Genomic DNA, 22672 nt, shown 5'->3' on the forward strand with positions numbered 1-22672 from the left:
TATTAGTGAGGGTGAGACGAAGCCTTGTGATGAACTGAAGCTTTCCATCCAACTGGTCGACTCATGGTTCGAAGCATTGTGACGATTCATTGGCTCTACTGCGCCATCAAGCGGACGATTAAAGTCAGATAGGCTCAATGATTATAATGATGTGATATGTAAACCTCTATACGCGCTTTACAAAACTACCCCGAGATTACCCGACACACAGGAGACATCACTACTGCACACAGCCTTCACACAACAACAGGTGCACCACACTGCTAAGTGTGTTTTGTGTTTAGAGTTTTGGTAAATGGGAGACTGAGCTTTGCAAATGGTGTCCTAACCAGATGAATAGTGTTTAAGATTTTGGCAACAGTGGGACTGATTTGATGAAAGAGTTTTCATAGTTGACAGTTTAGTTTTTACAATGGGGTTTAGTGTTTTAGCAATTCAGAAAAACTGTAATACACATGTGCTTTTCCCAGCAACTGAGGCTTTTACCCTGCACAGTTTAAGGTATGATAAAGCACTGACCTTATAAATGGCACAAAATACACATTTTAGCTGGGAGCTGGTCATTCACAGGGGAAAGGCCCCATTGTACAACAACAACAACAGTAGTAATAGTAAAAATAAATTATTATTAGTCAGGCAAGTATATCATATACCAAACATGCTTCCAAACTAATGAAATTGTTTGCATTCTTCACATCAGGTCAAAATGTACTTTTTTGGATCTACAGCACCACTTAAGAAATTTTTATGAACTTCTAACAACTTATTTACAGCTTGAAATACGTGTATGACATTTATTACACACAGATTCAGTGAACCCAATCCAAAGAGGAAGTCTGGAAGTCCGCCATTTTGAATGTAAAATGACATTTTGGCACAGTTTTAGTGTTTTCCAGGCATCGCTGGTTTACACATTCGCCTGCAAAGTGAGAGGTCACTGGTTAAATTCCATTTGGTTACTTCAGGAACTTTTTGGGGTTACTTCAGAAAGGGACATCTTCATCAAAGCCCTGTTTGTGGTGGAATTTTGATCATTTACCGCTGGACATAAGATTTTCATCTCTAAAAATGTATTTTGTCCAGTCTGTCCCAAACTTCACACGTTTGATGACAGTCTGGCGACGACTAAATGCCAATATCTGGTCACACATGGTGCCACAGTTCTCATATAACATTTTAATCAAGACTACCCCACTGTGATTGAAGTATTTCTTGCAAAACAATCATAACCAAACAAAACCTTTTCTGTTCTGTAAATGAACAGTAGGACAAAAAGATTACTAGTCATTGCAGAAAGCACAATTAATGTTTTTGTTTACATTGTTGGAACATTCCCCCACCACAAAAACAGAAATACTCATGAAAGCAACCTGTAGTGCAAACACGAGGGCTGAATTTATTACTTCCTGCACTAGAAACCTGCCGATGTTACTGATATGGATAGATCACCAGTCTTCCTTGTCTTTATCTTATTATCTCCTGTTGAGATGTTGCAGCAGAAAATGCAGCCTGGCCTGTTGAAACACTATTTTTTTTTTCAGTGTTTCAACTGAAAAAATAGAATGCCTTTGATCCTTTGTTATGTCATCATCTTGCTGAGAGAAGAAATCCTTAAATAGGAGCTTTGCTCTGTTAAACTTTGCTGCTCAACGGACCTTGACCTGACAGTAAGCAAACCCTTTTGGAGAGTTTTGAGAGAATTTCGCGTTACTTAGCATTTCACCGACCAAGCCGACACATTTCACCATGTCAGCTAAACCATCCTTCCACTCAAATGAGCTTGGAATAGTTGAAGGGAGCATTTTGGGAAACCACTACAAGGTAGAGGCTTTCCTCGGAGAAGGGGGCTTTGGTATTGTAGCCAAATGTCGTGATACCATGACCAACCAAGCTGTGGCTATTAAAGTGAACAAGAGCCGCCCTGATATTCTGCAACAGGCAAAACTGGAAATTTTCATCCTGGAGCAGCTGCGAAGGTTGGATCCAGATGCCGCCAACATTGTTCAATGGAACGGCTTTTTCCACGATGGAGAGCGGGTTTGCCTGAAATTTGAACTGCTTGATCAATGCCTGTGGGACTACATACAGGACCGGAAAAACCAGGGTCTCCCCATAGGCGAAGTCAGGCCAATTTTAGGTCAACTCACAAATGCTCTGTCCCACCTGAGTTCTGTGGGACTAGTGCACGCTGACCTCAAACCTGGAAACATCATGGTTGTAAACCGCCATGAGTCTCCCATCAAAGTCAAACTTATAGACTTTGGCCTCGCATGTCCTGCGTCTGCAGTGATGCCTGGTGACTTTGTGGGGACAGTTGGTTATTGTGCACCTGAGGTTATGCTCGGCCTTCCTTACAACGAAGCAAGTGACATGTGGTCTCTGGGGCTGGTAGCTGTGGAGCTTGCTACAGGGGTGCCACTCTACCCTTCGGAGAATGACTATGATTATCTGAAATTCATCATAGAGACTCAGGGTCAGCCACCAGATCATGTGCTAGACTCTGGCGTGTACACTGAAGACTATTTCATTGGAGACAAAGACAAGCAACAGCGCTGGACATTTAAGACGGAAGAACAATTTAAAGGCTCTGTTCCAGGGACAGGACATGAATCCCTGGAGACAAGATACATAATACTTACACGTCTGGATGACCTTGAACAACTAATGATGTTTAGACGAGGACCAGAAGCTGGCCAACGCTTATTTGTCAGCCTAATTAAAGAGATGTTGGCCTTGGATGCACACCAGCGGATAACACCCTCTCAGGTCCTCCGGCATCCCTTTTTCAGCCCTGGCCTCTCTAACAGGTTCCCATGTATCGACACTGAAAGACCATACTGAATCAGTCTCCAGCATGGCATCTTCCACCCTGGACAAAAGCGATAAAAACACAAACTGGGGTTGGAAAATGATATTAACAGCAAATTACACTGCAAAAATGAATTAAGCTGCTCCAATAATGATCACTTTGGCTTTTTTTTTTTTTTAATTTTCACTCCCCCCACCCCAACCAGTCGTGGCAGAGGGCTGTCCCTTCCTGAGCCTGGTTCTGTTGAAGGTTTCTTCCTTTTTAAAGGGAGTTTTTCCTTCCCACTGTCGCTAAATGCTTGCTCATAGGGAAATCTTCTGATTGTTGGAGTGGCCAAAACTCTAGGGGAAGTAGCAATTCTTGTGAAAATTAAAAAAAAAAAAGCCTACCAATCTTCAAAGCGCAGCAGTGGACACCTTACCATCACATCAGTCCTTCAATCAGACCTAAAACACCACGTTTACAGAAATAAATTCCATACAAATTGGAAATAAATTGCGTAATAATTGTTGTTTTTGATTGTTTATAAATATATAGTGCTACCCTTCAGCCTCCTAGTAGACATACCTGTGTTATAAATGTGAAATTCCTCTGATTTTCAGAAAAGTTGACCTCTGACCTTGAAGTCAAGGTCACTGAGATTTAAGCTTCACTGAGATTTTCAGTAGATGCAACCATGGTATTGACTTGAAAATTCTACACTATCACAGACTTAGGTGCCCCCAGCACCTCGCCATATACAAAAGATTAAGAGATGTTTTTTCTAGGCTTTTCTAAAGATTACAAAACACAAATAACAAAAATGACAACGCTATTTTGATGTTTTCTAATGTAGCGCAAAAAATGAAACAAACCCAAAAATTAATAAATAAAGCAATTTTTTACTACTGGATAACAGCTCTTTTCTAATAATATTGAAGATGCTGTTTAACTGCTTTTCAGCAGTAGTGCCCTACTCAAGGGCGTAGATTTGGCATGGACGGAAGGGACGTGTCCCCACCAATATCCAGCAATTATTGAATTGTCCCCACCAATAATTTGATCTATTCGAGTAAAGAAAAACAACCCGATAGAAAGAAGAAAAAAAAAACGATCTGTCAGCGTCTCATTCACCCAGCGGTGCAGAAAGAGTTCAATTGACTATGTGCACGTTAGCATATGCTACTTCCGGTGCGGAAACTCCTGTGGGGAGCTTTGTTTCCGGTGTCCTATTCGCACCCTGTTTACGGTCCAAAACAAGTTAAGCAAATGAATAAATCAACCGGCGATTTACATTTCTATAGATGTCTCGGGCATTTACCCAATATATCTGTAAACGATGTTCATCGACTTGTCGATATTTTTCCCCCGCGCCTCAAGGCAAAAGAGAAAAGGGATTCAAATGTTATATTTCTCAGCTGTCCCTCATTTATCGCGGGTGTTATGTTCTAAAAATAACCAGTGATAGGTGAAATCAAGTAGCCAATTTTATTTTTTGACGGTGCAAAACGTTTCGTGGACATCGTGGACATACAGTACTGCACTTCAGAGTCACACTGCTAGCGATCGATGCAGCGATTCTGTACTGTACAGGAGAGACGTCACGGAGGAGATCGTCTGCAGCGATCAGGATGCAGGACACAATGTGACGTAAAAAGAAAAGCATGCAAACTTGCCCTAAAAAATCCGCGAAACAGTGAGGTGAAAGGTGAACCGCGTTATTAGCGAGGGACCACTGTAATTTTGAAGGTAAGTCACAACATACCCTTCGTAAATACTAATGTATAGAAACCCTTACCAGCAATCATTCATTTTTTTGTGTGGCTTTTTTCACGGTTTGTTAACATGCTGTGTGGGTGTGTACTTGACTAGCTGATATCGACATAATGGGGGAAACATCTGGTTTGACTATTGTTCACCTGTAGTTTGAATGCTGAACATTTGCCTGTTTAAATCATAATAACTGTCACTATACAGAGCAGTGGCGTGTCTAGAAAATGTTTGTTGGGGGGGCCAGGTAGGGGCACAGATTTGGAGAAGGGTGGCAGATAATGTTAAAAAAAAAATCTACCAACCGTTAACCATAATTCAATAACCCTATAAACCTAATAACCGAACACGCTTTTAACTCTTATTAGAATGAGATTTTAACCACTACGGTGCAAAGTTTTTAGATGCGTTGATAAAATACAAGAGATAAAAACAGTGCTCTGTCAGTGTTTATTCAGCATTCAAGGACAGCAATATTTGCATAGTATTTTTACTGACAAATAGTGCACATATGTTTTAGGCAAAAACATTTTTGAATATTAAAATTTTACGTCAGATAAAAACTTTGTTCGCAAGATTCAGATAATTATTTAATGAAAGCTAGATATTTTTAAATGTGCCCCCCTTTCCCAGTTAATGCCCTACCTGGTCCCCTGGCAGAACTTTGCTAGACGCGCCCCTGCACAGTTACCAGCTGTCAGCTACACAGAAAAGGATCCTGGTGTTATTTGTCTCTCAGAAACAGTTCATAACTTCCCTTCAACTCATTCGTGTCACCTAAAAGGTAAACCTGTTTCTCCATCACCTTTTCAGCTCTGACACAGTAAGGACATCTCCTGGTTTCATCTGCATGTTTCCCACTCACCACATATCCATCCATATCCACACATCATGACCAGCAGCTTTTACAGCTGTAGCTCCAGCAAACATCAGCTGACACTAGAAAATACTATTAAATAAATTCTAACAGCTGATCAAGCCTCTTTCTGGCGCAAAGTGAGCGATAAATAAACAAGAGAGAAAAGCGGATCAGCTGATCATTGATCAGTTTCACGATTGAAGTAGCAACAGGAGAGGGAAGGAGAGAGAATGAGAGAAGAAGAGGCAGCTGTGCAGCGTAAAGACAGAATAACTCCAGCTTTGTGTCTTTTTCATTGTAGCTAAAGTCCGGGACAAACTGCGTCTCTTCTCAGCTCAATGCGAAACGTGTAATATTTTCTCTGAATGAGGGACCATTCCATTTTTTAAGGAGCCGTTGGCAACTCTACTAACTAACCTTATAAATAAAATAAAGTTCAAGATCAGTAACTTAGTGCGCACCCAGCTGTATAGAAACTGTCATGCTAGCTAGTACGCAGTACGAGTTATTGTAACTGACTGTAAAAAGTCAGCACAACGAAAATAAACTCCACCTAAACTTGGTTTATATCTGACCCAGATAGACTGCAGGTCATAACTTCTTACCTGAAGTTCAGTTCACCTGACACTCGGACCGGTGACCGCCTCGGGTCTCTCCTTCCCCTGCCTCCCCTCATCCACCTGCTGACCTCTCCATAGCCACCACCAAACAACTGACTTATTTTTACACATCGGCCAGCATCTGGCCAATCCACCACTTCTCATTGTTCATGCCGTTACAAAAAAATAAAATAAATAAGTCATCAGCCCACCAGGCAAATACCCGGTATGCCCGATATCAGTCCAGCTATGTTAACTTGTTAATCTTTCGCCGAAAAGTTGTTTTCTGCGGTGCCTCTTTCGTGCTTGGCTCTCCTACCTTTGCTAACATGATGCTCATAGTGCAGAAGCCTATGCTGCATTCATTTACACTCGGATATCTGAGCTTCACTGTGAAAACATAATCGTACATTTGATATTTTATTGAATTTTATTGTTTTAGCTTCGGGGTGGCACCTGGGGTGGCCGGTCTGGTTGGGGGGGTGGCCTGTGCCCCCCCAGGCCACCCCGCTGGACACGCCACTAATACAGAGGTGTGCTTCTGAATGTGGACGATGTGTCTTCTGCATGCAGTAATGCAGTTCTGCTTGTGTTGAGTGATGTAAACAACTGATCGATTTAAACTCTTTAAACGTCAAAATTGATCATCAGATTTTTTTATGACACAACAGTGGTGAGTGTTCCCACCTTCTGCTCTTCGTAACTTAACGCGATCTTTCCGTTTTCGAGTTTTGGACATGATTTTGGAGTATATCTTCGCAGTAGCGATTGACCGCAAAGTAAAGCTACCAGAAATGTACAACCCCACATCCGGTCTCAAACCAGGAAGTTAGCATTTTCTCGTGCACAGGGTCAATTACGTTCTCTACCGGAGTCCTACCTCATGTGACAAATTTGGCCAATGTGATTGGCTGAGCCTTTCAGGGAGCTCTGTTTAGTTTTAGCAGCGGCAAGCCTGCGCTGCGAGGAGGAGAGGAGGGTGGCAGCAAAAAGGAAGAACCTGGATATAAGAAAGTATTTTTCAAAGAAACCTGTAAGTCACTTAAACTCAAGTTCACTCATAAAATGTGTCCGTCATAATAACGTTACAGGCTATGCTAGGCTTTGGCCCACATCAGTCTAAAACTGTATGTAACCATGAATAACGTGTTTTGGAAACGAACTGCACAACAGGCAGCACTATTAGTTATCTCAGTCTCAGAGCAGCATTTCTAATTTTGATTGAATCTGTCAGAGAAAACGGCAGCCTCGAGCAAGCCAGGATATTAGTTTACAGAGGCTGTTAAAATGATATGTCTAACGGTAAAATGTTGGCACTGACATATTCATAGGGTTAATTTTTGAGACAAAATATCGTGAGGTAGTCATGGGTTTGCAAATATTCTACCTTGTAGTGCAGTTTGCACAAATTGTTTTTAAAATGCACTTACCCTACAAACATTACTGATGAGTCAAGGTCTGCACAAAGTGACAGAAACACTGAAGCAGCTCCACATTTTATTCTTATTGTCATGTATGTCCTATTTGTCACATGAACCAACACAAAGCTCAGAGAGTAATGGTGACACAAGATCACAGGTGAAAATTGGATGATGAATTGTTGGTTCATTACTGTATTTGAAGCACATGTGTGACTGCATGTATTTGGAATCTCTCACTGTTATTCATCAGGTGACAGAGGCAGCTCTGCCATGTTGTAGCTCAGACAGAGGTGAAGAGGCGAGGTCACAGGTGACTGGGTGATGATTTGGTGCTGTAGATTAACTAGTATTTATTATCATAACAATTGTTAGGCTGCTGATGTAAATTGATTCATTAGTGTATATTTGAAAAAGAATGTGAATTGACATGTCTCACTTTTTATATGGCACGAATCAGTGTGTTATTTTATCAGGTGGCAATATGTCCCAGTGCAGTCAGAGGGGAAGAGCCAGGGCCAAAGGTGAGGCACATCAAGCACAGAATAATAATTTTAATCTGAGGATAAAACGCATGTACTGAGGCTAAAAGAAGCTTCAGTGCTCTCAGAAGACTAAAAAGATGGGTAAGGTTAACAATGACTCAAATTAGATTAAACAATGCGGCTGTATGTCCACCAGGAGAGACTGGACAGTATAGATGTAAAACAAATATGCCAGCAGTTTATCTCAGTTAACGAGAGGAGCAGGCATGTGTTTGGCTCCTTCACATAGTGGACATTGAGTTGTTGTGTGGGACACCAGTAGTCCATGTTCATGTTTAGAATAGAAAATCTCAGCTCACTGATTTGATCGGGGCAATTGTGTGCCTAAACTGTTGCATAATTTTGCTGAGAGATCTTTTACTCTGTGGTAATCTGAGATGAGTAGTTTTATGGACAAAAACCACCAGGTTATTCAGTGTTCCCTTAGTGCTAATGTATCAGAGATGTTGGTGTAGTATAACTGAATTAATGTTGCTAAGTCCTTAGAGTCATATTCTTTTATTGTCATGACTGTATTTGAAGCTATTTTTATTTTTGTATGATACCTGATTTATATGGAATATGGCTGAAGTAAACTAAAGCCTAAAATACTTAGTCAGTCATTTGTTTAATAGTAATTTAACATTATATAATTCACATATAAAACTATGAATTGTAATTTTAAATGGTTTAAAAGCATGCAGAATAGCATATGTACGCAAGCATATTTCTCCTTTTTTTTATTATCAAGAAGCAAAGACAAAAAGGACAAAAATAAGAAACAGGGCAGGGTTCAGTCCCCACCAATGCCAAAACCAAATCTACGCCCTTGGCCCTACTAATTAAAGACTTGTTACTTATAGAGGTACTTCATAAATAAGAGTAAAAAAATATAAACTGTTGAGCTTTGAATTATATATTTTGAATGCATATTTGCTGATTATATTGTTTTAATGTAAGAAAGGCCTAACTCTGAGTACACTCTGTGCCAAAAAGTGCAGAAAGGAAACTGCATGCTTTTGCAGAAGCGCTTTTGCAGCTAGAATGAAGTTCAATTCAATTCAATTCAATTCAATTTTATTTATATAGTGCCAAATCACAACAAATGTCGCCTCAAGGCGCTTCATAGATACAGAGAAAAGCCCAACAATCATATGACCCCCTATGAGCAAGCACTTTGGCGACAGTGGGAAGGAAAAACTCCCTTTTAACAGGAAGAAACCTCCGGCAGAACCAGGCTCAGGGAGGGGCGGCCATCTGCTGCGACCGGTTGGGGTGAGAGAAGGAAGACAGGATAAAAGACATGCTGTGGAAGAGAGACAGAGATTAATAACAGATAGTTAACAGATAGAAGTAAAAGTAAAACCATAGTGAGATGGTCCAGTCGTCTGATAGGTGAGCCACAGTCTTGTTTAGCCTCCCTGTACTCCAAGCAGGTACAGAGGATGGCTTTATCAATCCTTAAAAATGGTTCCCATCCGCTAAGGGGTGAATTTCAGCTTCTTTCCTCAGGACGGAGGTTTCTATTTCCGAGATGCAGGACAAAGCGCTATAAAAATAGCTTTGTCCCCGTTGCTGTCACTGAATTAAATAAGAACTGTTTTTGATTCGAAATATTAAATTACTATATATGTGCTACAGGGAGGTTTATATCTTTATTAGGTATGTGTGTTTTTGAAGGGCTGCCAAATGCTATCATTTTTTCTGTAAAGCAAATTTACCTTGCCTATGGGTATAAATAAAGTTACCTTGACCTTGACCTTAAGCATCACAGCAGATGCCTTTGTGTCAAAGTAGCTGAAGATAAAACACAGAAAAACATGAAGGTGATTTTCCTGGCCTGGGATTTTATAAAATATTCTGAAGTACATCAAAAACGAAAGAAAACCATTAATCAACATATGAACATTACCTCTGAAGTTACAGCGGTTTTATTAGAGACACGGCTAAGCGTTTTGCATTTTGCATAATTTTAAAAAGTTTACATTTGTTCAGAAGCCTATTGAACAGCAGAAATGAGGCACGGACACACTTCCGATCGTGTCCGTGCCATCGGGTGAGAAAGGCGACATCTCACTGATTCTGATCTGTCGGCGGGTCCGTGCTTTGTGTTTACGTCTTTGTGCAGAATCCGTGTACCTGCTCTCATTTACTGTTTTAGCTGTTTGGTGGTTGTTGAAATTTTGTGAGGTTTAACCTGAGATTCTGGCGTTTCGGGAAAAATCGATTCAGGATTTTAATGAATCGATATCACGTAATCCAAGCCAGAATCAAACCCCAAAACCCCATTATCAAAACCCACCCCTAGTCTCATTATGACAAGTAAAGTGTATTTTGGCTGGCTGGGCAGCTCTCTGGGTCCTCAGCACCCCCAAAGCTCAGATCCTAGAATCGCCCCTGTTTGGAGGAACAGGGTTCATCGCTCCAGTAGACATCCACAGACCCTTGAATCTAGACTCAAGTCTATTTAAGGTGCTTTACAAAGAATGTGGTGGATCAACCCCGTAAGAGGCTTTGTCTTAGTTTTTCCTTTTTTCATCCGTGTGTTTAAGCTTCACTGCATACCAATCAAGCCGACCAATACTCTTCCTTTCAATTAAGTAAGAGACATATTGTGTAAATTTGAAATGACAAAGAGTTGCATATTTAAAAGTGGATTTCGCAAAGAATGACAAAGTATTCAGAGGTGTTACTAACCCTGAGCATAAACACATGCCTCTTTTCAATCTGTCTGCAGACCGTCTGTTTCCTTCTTTGTTGCTCTATCTCCCCACGCTTCCCTCTACCCTCCTCCTGCTGTCTTTTTCGCGCCATCAGTGCTCACAAGCTCCACCTTTACTCTGACGACCCACCTCCGAGGAGCCACGCCGACCAATAGCAATGCACGGCCTTTCCTATCAGCCAATCAGAGGGCCGGAGATGACGCCACGCAGAGGCGGCTCGCGGGAAAGTGAAGGGAAGGAGTTCAGTTTTTCCCGCGAAAGAGACGCCGAGAGGAAGCTTTGTGTGTGGCACCTTACATCCTGCTTAGTTCTTACTAAGAAGAAAAAGTCGTTTTTGTCTGGGTTTGCTTCCTTACACTCAGCTTTCTTCGTGTCTTTTGCGACCTGGTTCATTCAGCATGTCTGGCTTTGACGACCCAGGAGTGTACTACAGTGACAGCTTCGGAGGTGGAGAGGGCACTGGCGGGGACGAAGGTGGACAGAAGCGGATCCAAATCAAGAAGCGGTTCCGTGAGTTCTTGCGACAATTCAGAGTGGGGACCGACCGCACCGGCTTCACCTATAAATACAGGTACGGTAACAGCGATCGCACCGTGCTGTTGTTTGTTATACAGCCGCACTCTGAGTGTTCAGGATCTGATCCCAATATGGGTAATATAGCTAATAAGAACTGAAAGTCTTTGTTACAAAGTTACTGTTGAGATTTTTTTTTTTTAAAGTGCTCATTAGTCTGGCAGGAGGCCTAAATACAGGGGCTGCTGAATTTGTGGAAAATGTAGACTCTAGCACAGAGGTGTCAAACATAAGGCCCGAGGGCCAAAATCGGCCCGACGAAGACTCCAGTGTAGCCCAATGAAAGGCTTTGGAAAATGTGAAGGAGTGTGTAAATGTTTGACTTTTAACTATATTTTTTTATCAGTTTTACAGCTTTTCTTGTGAATAAAGGCCTCCCCCATGGTCATTCATTCTATACCAAAGTAAAGTAATAGCTAAACAGTTAAATGACTAAATTGAACTTTTCTGTCTACTATCTGGTTTTGTTTTACAGTGGATCAATGATAAAAACTGCTCTGGCCCACTTAAGATTAAAGTAGGCTGTATGTGGCTGATGAGTTTGACATCCCTGCTCTAGCACGTCTCGAGCTTCATAACATGTAGAGACCAACAGTAGTTATATTTGTGATCCTTTTGTGAAGCATCTGGATCATTTGCCATTAAAGGGTTCTAAATGTGCCATTTTCGGGCTCATCCAGCCTATGAATTTGCATTATTTTCACTTGTACCTAAATCCTTTGCTTAAAAATTCAACTAGAGATGAGCTGAAGCGACACTACACCTTGGGGGAGTACTGGCTGGAGGTGGAGATGGAGGACCTCGCCAGCTTCGATGAGGATCTGTCAGACTGTCTTTACAAGCTGCCGACTGAGAACCTGCCTCTGGTGAGCATGTCACACCGCACAAACTCCGTCCCGGCGAGCGATCCATCTGTCCGACGCCTTTGTCTAAAGGTCTGCTTTTAATTTACAGCTGGAGGAAGCTGCGAAGGAGGTGGCCGATGAGGTGACCCGTCCCCGGCCTGTCGGGGAAGAGGCTGTGCAGGACATCCAGGTCACGTTGAAGAGCGACGCTCATCACGCCTCCATCCGCAGCCTCAAGGTACTCTCAGGCCTCTTCGTGTGTCATACTGTAGGAGTTACTGACAGGTTGATCACACTTTTTCTTGTTTTTTTTTTCTGTCCACTGCAGTCTGAGCAGGTGTCTCGTCTGGTGAAGGTGCACGGCATCATCATCTCTGCCACGGCGGTCAAAGCCAAGGCTACCAAGGTGTGCCTGCAGTGTCGCGGCTGCCGCGCCGTCATCCCCAACATCCCCCTGCCTCCGGGCCTGCAGGGTTATGCCCTGCCGCGCAAGTGCAACTCGTGAGTATGATGGTGTAACGTCCCTCCACTCGGGTTCCTCACCCAGAATCACCTTTAACGAGGCTCCCTCTTTTCTCAGTGAGAGTGCTGGCAGGGTAAAGTGCCCCGTGGACCCTTACTTCATCATCCCAGACCGCTGCGTTTGCGTCGACTTCCAGACACTTCGCCTGCAGGAGTCCCCGGATGCTGTACCGCACGGAGAGATGCCCCGTCACCTGCAGCTCTACTGCGACAGGTAAGCACGTGTGTGACTGACACTGAACTTTTTCTGGGGCTGTGCTGCTTTTGCACTTATGCTTTTTCCCACCTCTCTCTCAGGTATCTGTGTGACCGCGTGGTCCCAGGAAACAGGGTGACCATCATGGGTATTTACTCCATCAAAAAGATGGCTGCACCAAAAGCCAAAGGCAAAGAGAGAGGGGTTGGCGTGGGTATTCGTGCGTCCTATCTGCGAGTGGTCGGTATCCAGATGGACACAGAAGGCGCAGGTGAAGAGGTTTTGCATTAAGACGCAGGTGTGATGCGCTTCAGGCAAGCAGAGCTGGCTTTAAGTGTGGATATTTTTTCCTCTTTTAGGCCGTGGTGCCACTGGATCCGTCTCCCCACAGGAAGAGGAGGAACTGAGGGCACTGGCTGCTTCTCCTAACGTCTACAACTCTCTGTCACAGTCCATAGCGCCATCCATCTATGGCAGCGATGATGTGAAAAAGGCCATTACCTGTCTGCTGTTTGGAGGTTCAAGAAAGAGGTGAGCTTTAAGCGCAATACATAGACACCCATCTTTATTGTAAAAGTCCCCGACTTACCCAGCAGTGCTTTCATTTCCTGTCCTCTGCAGGCTGCCTGATGGTCTCACTCGTAGAGGTGACATCAACCTGCTGATGCTGGGCGATCCCGGCACAGCCAAGTCTCAGCTGCTGAAGTTTGTTGAGAGATGCTCGCCCATCGGGGTAAGTAATCCTGAATGGATTGTCGTCACTACGACAAATCCGGTGTAAGCCCCTCACACTGATCCTGAACCTCGACTCTGTCCCCTGCAGGTCTACACCTCTGGTAAGGGCAGCAGCGCGGCCGGTCTGACTGCCTCCGTGCTCAGGGACCCCAGCACCCGAGGATTCATCATGGAGGGGGGAGCAATGGTGCTGGCCGACGGCGGGGTCGTGTGCATCGACGAGTTTGACAAGGTAAAAACGAAGCAGCACAAGTTGCTAAGTTGCAAACAAGAATTCAAACTTGGCAAAAAATAAACCATCAGTTGATCTCCGGCCTCATTATTAAAGATAACGCTGTGTTTGTTGTCCAGATGAGAGAGGATGACAGAGTGGCGATCCACGAGGCCATGGAGCAGCAGACCATCTCCATCGCTAAGGTATCGCCTCTTTGTGTATTTAAGGAAAATAAAATGCGGTCGTGTTGAAGGCAAGCTAACACGTGGACTCTCCTCCCAGGCTGGCATCACCACCACCCTGAACTCTCGCTGCTCTGTGCTGGCGGCGGCCAACTCCGTGTACGGCCGCTGGGACGACACAAAGGGCGAAGACAACATCGACTTCATGCCCACCATCCTGTCCCGCTTCGATATGATCTTCATCATCAAGGACCAGCACGACCAGCAGAGAGACATGGTAAGGAGGCCGAAGGCCGACGGCGTTAAACCCTCGTGTGGTTGGAGCTGTTACAGAGTGTAACTGTTCGAACGCGTCTGTTTACAGACGCTGGCTCGCCACGTGATGAACGTCCACCTCAGCGCGCAGACGCAGACAGAGGGTGTCGAGGGCGAGATCCCGCTGGCCACATTTAAGAAATACATCGCTTATGCAAGAACGTAAGTGTCTTGGAGTTCATATATTAGTTTGATCAAGCACACTGTCATGTACTTAGTTTAAAAATAAATAATAATAATAATTTGCCTATTTACAGTAAGTGTGGTCCTCGGCTGTCTGCTGCAGCTGCTGAGAAGCTAAAAAACAGATACGTGGTGATGAGGAGCGGAGCACGAGAGCATGAGAGGGAGAGCGACAAAAGAGCCTCCATCCCCATCACAGTCAGGTAGATTTTTATTTATTTTAATAAATGGTCGTGTAAATGCGTCTTTTTACCCCAGCTTTAGTACTTTTATCTTCTCGCGTCATCGTCTGTCCTATGTTTTGGGTTTTCAGGCAGCTGGAGGCCGTCGTGCGCATCGCAGAGTCGCTGGCTAAGATGAAGCTGCAGGCGGTGGCTGGAGAAGAGGAGGTGGATGAGGCCCTGAGGCTCTTCCAGGTTTCCACGCTGGACGCTGCACTGTCTGGTAGCCTTTCAGGTGGGCGTTGGTTATGTTTTTGAGTCTAGCGGATAGATCTACCTCGTTACACTGAACCATATTAGCTGTTCCATTAAAGAATGTTTTGTTTTTAATTTGCTGGAAGCCAAGTGTTAAGCCTCAGCTAAGCATGCCAACCACATTTTGTGTCCAGGAGCGGAAGGCTTCACTTCTCAGGAGGACCAGGAAATGATCTCTCGCATCGAGAAGCAGCTGAAGAGACGCTTCGCCATCGGCTCGCAAGTGTCAGAGCACAGTATCATACAGGACTTTACCAAACAGGTGAGAATATCAACCTGGGGACACAACATTTGAACAGTGTTCAAATTGGGATGATTACAGGAATACAGTGTTCAGTTCTCTTTTGTCAGTCATGTAAAAACAGACCTGAGAAACATTTTTACATGCCTGACAAAAGAATCAGTTTTGGTCTGGGTCCTGTGAGTGACCTCTTTCTGTCCTTCCTGCAGAAATATCCAGAGCACGCCATCTACAAAGTCCTCCACCTGATGTTAAGGAGGGGGGAGCTTCAGCACCGCATGCAGAGAAAAGTGCTCTACAGAGTCAAGTAGAGAAAAGTGCTCTATGAGATAACCATATTGTTGTTGATGTAAATAGTTTTGATTCATTTGTGGTGTTATGTTTGCCAGAATAGTGTCTCATCTCAGCTGTAGCTCTGTACAGCAGGATGCATGCCAACAGGGTGGATGAAGAGTCACTGCTAAGATGGTCCTAGTGCTTTGTATCAAGCTAAAGATGTTACTTAATGTCTGCATACCGTGTTTAAAAAATAAATAACAATAAAATATTGAAATTCACATTAAAATGTTGAGAGCATTTCTTTTTTGTGTTTTTTTTTCTTTTTTTTTTTTTTTTATTAAAGAAATCATAAACAGACAAATTGATGAATATACACAAATGACAAGTAAAATCACTGCTTTGGCTTGGAGTTGACAGATTGTCCAAATTTCAGTCACGATTTCTCTTTCAGAGCCAAACTGAGTAAAGTGCAAAATGTGCATGTCACACACTGTATATAAAAGATGGATAGAGCCTTTGTAATCCCACTTACTGGTTAGTGACGCCTCAAGTCTTGCAACATCACAAAATGTAATTTATATTCTGCAAGAACCTTCGATGGTGCAAAATATGGTTGTAACTTCTGGGTTTGGAATGTGAAGCCAAGGTGGAAGCACCTTTTAAAACTGAAATCTCTTCAGTGGCCACCAGGGGGCGACACAACCTTTCATGACTTCGCTAAACACTTTCCGGACTTTTCTGTGGTCTTGTTCATTGGTTTGAGGTCGTATTCACAAGAAAATTTAGTCATTTTTCTAAATTAAGAGAATTCCAATGTAACAATAGCTCTTTTCATCTTTATCTTTATGCCTTAAACTGGTGATTGAGACCATGAACCTTCAAGACTTCCTTTTAAAATCATTCACACGTCTTCTCCTGTTTGCCTTCATTTTTCAAACCCAGAAGCTAAAGCCATGTCTTATGTACAATCTATGATTCACAACCAGTATAAGTACAGGTAGAGCCTACAAAGCATACATTCCCACTCCAATAGTGGCCAGCGCAACACACAGTCCCACGGTGAACTGTACGATGGATGACGACGGCAGGACGGCCGCTGGGGATCTGTCTTTGTGCTGGTCCGCAGTTTCTGTTGCAACACTCAGCATTTTCTGCAAGTCATCAAAAACCTACGAGAAAAAAAGGGATTAGCGTGTTGGCAGCATTTTGGCTCTACATGCATTAGCTTCAGTTCCTCTTTCAGCTGAGTTCACTGAGAACTGTGGAGCAATTCTTGGTGTCATTTTTGGTCAGGGCTTGCACAGAAAAATTCGTCCTGAGGTCTCTCACCTGTATGTTCAGCTCAAAGGCCTGCACGGCCTCCTCCAGCACCGCGGCCTTCTCCTTCTCCGTCAGCTCGATGCTGTTCATCCGGCTCCTGTACAGCTGCTTGAAACGGTTGGGGCTGCTCACGCTGGGGAAGTAGAAGAAGGAAAGCCCCTCTTTGCTGCTCAGACCGAGAGATTTCTGGGTAATCTTTCCCAGCACTTGTCCCCCTGAGAGATCACCGAGGTAGCGAGTGTAGGCGTGGGCCACTAGAAGCTCTGGGTTCTCTCTGCCGATCTGAGAATGTAAGAAGGGGGAAGTGTTGCGCTGGTTCTTGTGCGCTCTGAGTTATGAATCATGAATCACGTCAAAACGCGGTGCTCACCTGTCGCAGTCTCTGGCCGTATCTCTGTGTGGCTGCAGGGACGATCACTCTCTTCCTCCACTCTGAGCCAAAGAAATGCTCCAGGTCGCTTTCCAGTGATTCCACACGGGAAAGCTCCTGAGGGAAGTAAATTGGTGCAACGGCTGGATGGGAAGCATTCCTGTCCATCTCATCTTCCAGAGCCCTGTAGATCTCGTAGAGGGAGCACAGCAGGACCTAAAAGACGCATAAAGATAGACATCCACTTATAAGAAAAAAAAGAAAAGGAACAGAAAGTGGTTTGTGTATCCAGCCACTGTGCACACTTCACCTTATACTGAACCAGAGTGATCTCTCCCTTCTGGTAATTCAGCATCAGCTGTGTGTTTTCAGCCCTCACGTGGTTGTCCTTGGTGGCTGCTTTAATCTGCTCTGATAAATCGCTGAGGCCAGAAGGGAAACACAGAAAGGTCATTCAACATGTCCTAAAATGTCTTTAAGTGCAAAAGCTGCAAATTTCCAGTGATTTTGTTCTGAGAACAACCAGTAAAGTGATCTCCCACACCTGCCGACTTCGCCTGTCTCATTCTTCCTCGCACTCTTCATCGTGTCCATCTGTTCAAATGGTTTCATTGGTTTAGTATAGGTACATAAAATGTGAGAGTATACATATATAATGCATTTCACTCACATTCAGTAAAGTGTAGTTGAGTCTTCGATCCTTAGAGCTGGCGGCTGTCAGTGTGTCCGGTCAGTTCCTCTGAACGGTTGCTCCTCAGTGCATGGCCTCTCAGCTCCCTCCCTCCTCTTTTATACAGCTGCGAAGCTCCAGCTGCTGAGTCAAATGAGAAGTGTGATTGCTGAGTCATGCTTCACATGACAGGGGAGATGTGGACACAGCAGCAATATCAGAAAACATGACGAGGCATTAAAGCTTATTTTCTTGAATCATGTTTGAGCTGGCTTTGGCTACATGTGGCTACAGAGTCCTTATGGAGAAACAAAGTAGCATGTAATGTATTCTCAAAACCCATAGCTGTTATCTGTCAATTGTTAGCGTTTTTTTGTTGTTGTTGTTGTTTTTTCCATTTAAATAAAACATCTATTAACAGTGACCAGGGGACAGAACAAGAGGTCTTGAACTTAATGTCACAAGAAACTGGGCTACACCAAGAAGCCCCAAAAAGACGAGGAGCTTATTGGCTCCAAGTTTGCGTCGCAATATAAAGGCCCCCCGAAAAAATCTGCTGGCTGTATAACTTCTAATAGTTTAGGAGTGCATTTTTGTAATATGTTCATGTAAAAAGTGTGTAGTAACTCTTGTATAGCTACAACACTGAAAAGCACAATCAAGCTTCCAAGGACACAGACTTTCTTAGTATTATTTCAGTAGTTCTCCAGGCTTTCTGCAGGTCTTTAAAAGTTGCTCTTCTTTACACATTGTCTGATTTTTCACTTATTTTCAGTCCAGTCCTGTTACCGGACTATATTCAGAGGATTTTCTTTTTTTTTTTTTTAAGTAAGCAACTTAACACTGATACCTTAAAGATTTGAGCATCTAGCTCAAACTGTGAACCATTTTTGCATCTACATAACACAGACAGCTTTGAAATTGTATCTTTAGACACTTTGTTACTATGGAACACCAGGACTACCATAATGAATTAATTAAATACACCATTAAATAATTAATTAAATGTGGCAATAATTAATTAAAATCGGAAATAATTAATTACATAAATATTTGCGACACATGTAATTAATTAATTATTGACATATTTAATTAATTAATGACACATTTAATTAATTAATGACACATTTAATTAATTATTTAATGGTGTATTTAATTAATTCATTATGGCAGTCCTGGTGTTCCATATGTTACAAGCAAAAAATGAGTGGCAATATATCTTATGACGTGAGAAATATAAATTTTAAATCTTTGCTTCGATTTTTCATCAATATATACAGATGAGGTTGTATTTAAACAGGAAACTAAGCTCAGTGGATATTTGGTAGCTCTAAAACATTAAAATCTGAATGAGTATCTTCTTATCCATGACGTCCGCTCAATGATAATGAACAAAATTTGGCAAAACGTTGCCTAGAAATAATTAAAAATACATTTTTAAAGTAAAGTAAAGTAAAAGTTATTTCAGAAAGATAAATTAGTTTTAATAATTTAAGGAGAGAACTTTCCATTTGGAGGTATTACACACAGACATATAAAGAAGTGAACTGCTGACTAAAAACTGTTTTAGCCGAGAACAAAACAGCTGTACCATTTTTTTAGGGAACTTTACCGGAAGTGATGTCAGAACAAAGCAGTCCCTGCCAATTGAAAATTTACCGCCAATAACTGCGCAGAAGAAAAAAAGAGAGAGAAAACGAAGAGGAAACAAAACTACTTCACTTTCGTGACGCCAAAGACTCTCTTCACGCGAGGATTTGTGTCTTTTAGAAAAACAATCCTGGATGGCTACAATGGCTTCCGACGACGAAGCTGCTCCTGAACTGCTTGAAAGCGAGGACGAAGGAGAGTCTGGCGCAGAAAGTTTCCTCACGGAGGACGAACTAGCTTACGATGAGGGGCTCGATCCAGCGGAAGAGTAAGTATACTGTATTTACAAGCTAATGCAGCTTTAGTACGGGCAGAGTTTGATGGTGTTTAGAGCAAGACTGCATGTGCCATAGTAGTCAGGTATAAAAACATGCAGACCGTAAGCCAGCCATATAAAATATTTAAAAATATTTTCTTTAAGTACGTTAATGTATTCAGAGAGAGCTGTGATTGCATGATAATGCACAGGACAGATTTTTGCACTTGGAGAAAACTCATGAATACATAAATGAGCAGTAGAAATGGCATAATATATAAGTATGGTATGACACGTGACGTGTGGCAGGAATAAATAATAAAATGAAGTTTTTAAGTGGTTATAACACAGTTGATGGCAGTAGATCAACATGTGTTTAATTGTGTAGGTGTATTTTAGGGGTTTGGGTCAGTGAAATGAACTGATGAAATGAGTGCTATGTTCTTTACTTGCACCTTTGGACTTCATCTGGTGGTCACACTGTGTGTGTGTGTGTGTGTGTGTGTCTGTGGGTGGATGGCTGGGACGGTGGGGGTTAGGGTTTTAGCCATAGTCTTCATCCCCCACAATAACACATTCTTGTGGGGGATGGGGCCTTCTAGGCACAGGATATAAGCAAACCTACACTACAGGTTTAAGTCTGGGTGGGTTGGAGGAACAGCATCAGGCAATTTCAACCATTCTTTACAGTTTATACTGCGAAAGATTTGAACCACAAAAACACTGGCCTGAGATAAATGACCATAATACTTATTCTGTTTCTTTCAGTTATGATGATCAACAGGATGGGCACACAGAGCCTTGCACCTCTCGTGAAGAAGATGCCAACCACTCTGCTTATTGTGAAGAAGACGGTTCTTCACTCACTGTAACGAGAGGCCATAAAAGAAAAAGATCTCCACATTCAACAGCCAAATCCTGGAAAACAGAGAACGATCCAGACATTTGTCCGCCGCCTAACAGGTTCGTCCCAGCCCGACCACCTGGACATCAGTTGAATTCAAACAACAAACACATGCCGCTGGACCTCTTCAAGCTGTTTCTCAGCAATGAAGCCATTTCAACTCTTTGTGAGAACACAAACAAACAAGCAGCCAAAAACATTGGAAAAGGCAAAAAGTATTCATGGACTGACCTCGACGTCCCAGAGTTCCTAAATTATGTCGGACTCACTTTCTTCTTTTCACTGGTGAAACTGGATAACATCTGTGACTACTGGAAAAAGAACACGATATTCAGTGTGCCGTTTCCGGCTGACGTCATGTCACAGGACAGGTATCGGGTGATATCGTGGAACATCCACATGAGTGATCCCGAGGAAGATGTTGAGAATGACAGGCAGAAGGGAACGCCGCAATACGACCATCTGTTTCGATTGAACCCCCTAATGGACACCATCAAACACGCCTGCAATACGTTTTACCACCCCAGGCAGAAGCTTCTGATTGATGAGAGGACAATAGTGAGGAAGAACCACGCTGGAATGATTCAGAAAGGGGCAGCAAAACCAAACAAGTTGGGTTTCAAACTCTTTGTTCTGTCTGACAGCAGCAACGGTTACATCTTGGACTTTGCTGTGTACACTGGAAAGTCACGGTTTGAGTCAGGCACTGGGCTTGCATACGATACTGTTATGAACCTGATAAAGTCTGCACACCTGGGCAGTGGTTATAACCTGTTTCTGGACAGTTTCTACACCAGTCCAAGACTCTTTAAAGACCTGCTGAGCCTCAATGTTGGAGCGTGTGGGACATACAGAGACAACAGGAGAGGCTGCCCAACCACACATTCAAATGCTCTGACAAAAAAGGATCCCAAAGGCACCCTGAGGTGGATCCGCGAACCTCCTGTGGTTTATGTGAAGTGGAAGGACTTCTGTGAGGTCAGCATCTGCTCTACAGTCCACCAGGCGTTCTCTGGACACACTGTGGAGAGGAGAGTGAAAAGTGAGGATGGCAAGTCGACCGTCGGATCCATTCCATGCCCGACACCTGTCATGGAATATAACAAGTACATGGGAGGTGCTGATATGTTAGAACAGTTGACACAATCCTACTCTGTACACCACAAAACATCACGCTGGTACCGTGTACTGTTCTTACACTTCCTGGAGATTGCAGCCACCAACAGCTTCCTGCTTCACAAGGAGCTCTGCAGAGAGAAACACGAGGAACCCATGACTCACAAGGCCTTCCTGGAGGAGCTGACTGCCCAGCTGTGTGGCGTAACAGTCGCCGTCCCCCCTACCAAGGGCCCGAGTGGCCACCTCCCCGTGCCGATCTCCAACCAACCCGATGCAAGCAAGAGGGCCTCATATGGACGAAGGACCTGCGTGCAGTGCAGGCTGATAAAGAAGGAATATCAGTCTACCCCCTGGAAGTGTAGGGAGTGCGATGTGGCCCTTTGTCTTATTGCAGACAGGAACTGCTTCGAGGCGTGGCACGAATAATGTCGAGATAAAAAAAAAAAAAGCAGGACGGAAGGACTTATATGAAATCAGTGTAAAAGGTTATTTCTCTGTTTCTTTTATTGCTTTTTTACCCTTAAAAAAACTCACGTTCTTTAATTTTGTGTTCTGAAATAAAGTTTTCTCACTTTCAGTACATGCTTGTTTGTTGGTCTTTATGCACAGCAGCACACATAGTTTGTTTCCCAAAATGTTTATATACAGTAATATTGATTAAACCAGCCACAGAGGTAATATTGATTACACATAGCTGAAATTTTTAAGTATTTCTATAATAACTTGTTTTTAAATATACAATCATATCAATTATCTAAAAACTATACATGTTATTTTGAAAGTTTAAAATATATAAATCAACAGATTTAGTGCTTAAATTTATAAGACCACCCAATGTAAGGCTTAGGCCACAGCTGCCCTAAATTACCAGTTTTTGAACCGATTTTTGAAACATTTGAAACACACACAATAAATGTGTTTAACCCTTTAAAGCCAGAACC

The 22672-nt window shown here is 42.9% G+C and overlaps 3 protein-coding genes across 3 annotated transcripts; 2 read left to right on the forward strand and 1 right to left on the reverse strand.

The window, feature by feature from the left end:
• Positions 1-10662: 10662 nt before the first annotated feature.
• On the forward strand, positions 10663-15747 carry mcm5 (minichromosome maintenance complex component 5). The gene is made up of 16 exons (XM_085156959.1): positions 10663-11252; positions 11994-12120; positions 12209-12337; positions 12428-12600; positions 12680-12835; positions 12919-13088; positions 13177-13348; positions 13439-13550; positions 13641-13784; positions 13904-13969; positions 14049-14225; positions 14313-14425; positions 14521-14649; positions 14760-14902; positions 15057-15184; positions 15373-15747. The coding sequence occupies exons 1-16, from the start codon at positions 11080-11082 to the stop codon at positions 15472-15474; spliced, it is 2214 nt and encodes a 737-aa protein (XP_085013085.1). The 5' UTR covers positions 10663-11079; the 3' UTR covers positions 15475-15747.
• Positions 15746-17927, reverse strand: hmox1a (heme oxygenase 1a). The gene is made up of 6 exons (XM_085156960.1): positions 17803-17927; positions 17677-17726; positions 17443-17554; positions 17133-17348; positions 16772-17044; positions 15746-16611 (listed from the first exon to the last, which is right to left on the reverse strand). The coding sequence occupies exons 2-6, from the start codon at positions 17724-17726 to the stop codon at positions 16447-16449; spliced, it is 816 nt and encodes a 271-aa protein (XP_085013086.1). The 5' UTR covers positions 17803-17927; the 3' UTR covers positions 15746-16446.
• Positions 17928-19392: 1465 nt separating this feature from the next.
• LOC146520595 (piggyBac transposable element-derived protein 4) lies at positions 19393-22308 on the forward strand. Its single transcript, XM_085156886.1, has 2 exons — positions 19393-19720; positions 20477-22308. The coding sequence occupies exons 1-2, from the start codon at positions 19587-19589 to the stop codon at positions 22155-22157; spliced, it is 1815 nt and encodes a 604-aa protein (XP_085013012.1). The 5' UTR covers positions 19393-19586; the 3' UTR covers positions 22158-22308.
• Positions 22309-22672: the final 364 nt, after the last annotated feature.

This window comes from Neolamprologus multifasciatus, chromosome 4 (genome assembly GCF_963576455.1).
Source record: "Neolamprologus multifasciatus chromosome 4, fNeoMul1.2, whole genome shotgun sequence".
In the NCBI taxonomy this organism is placed as follows: Eukaryota; Metazoa; Chordata; class Actinopteri; order Cichliformes; family Cichlidae; genus Neolamprologus; species Neolamprologus multifasciatus.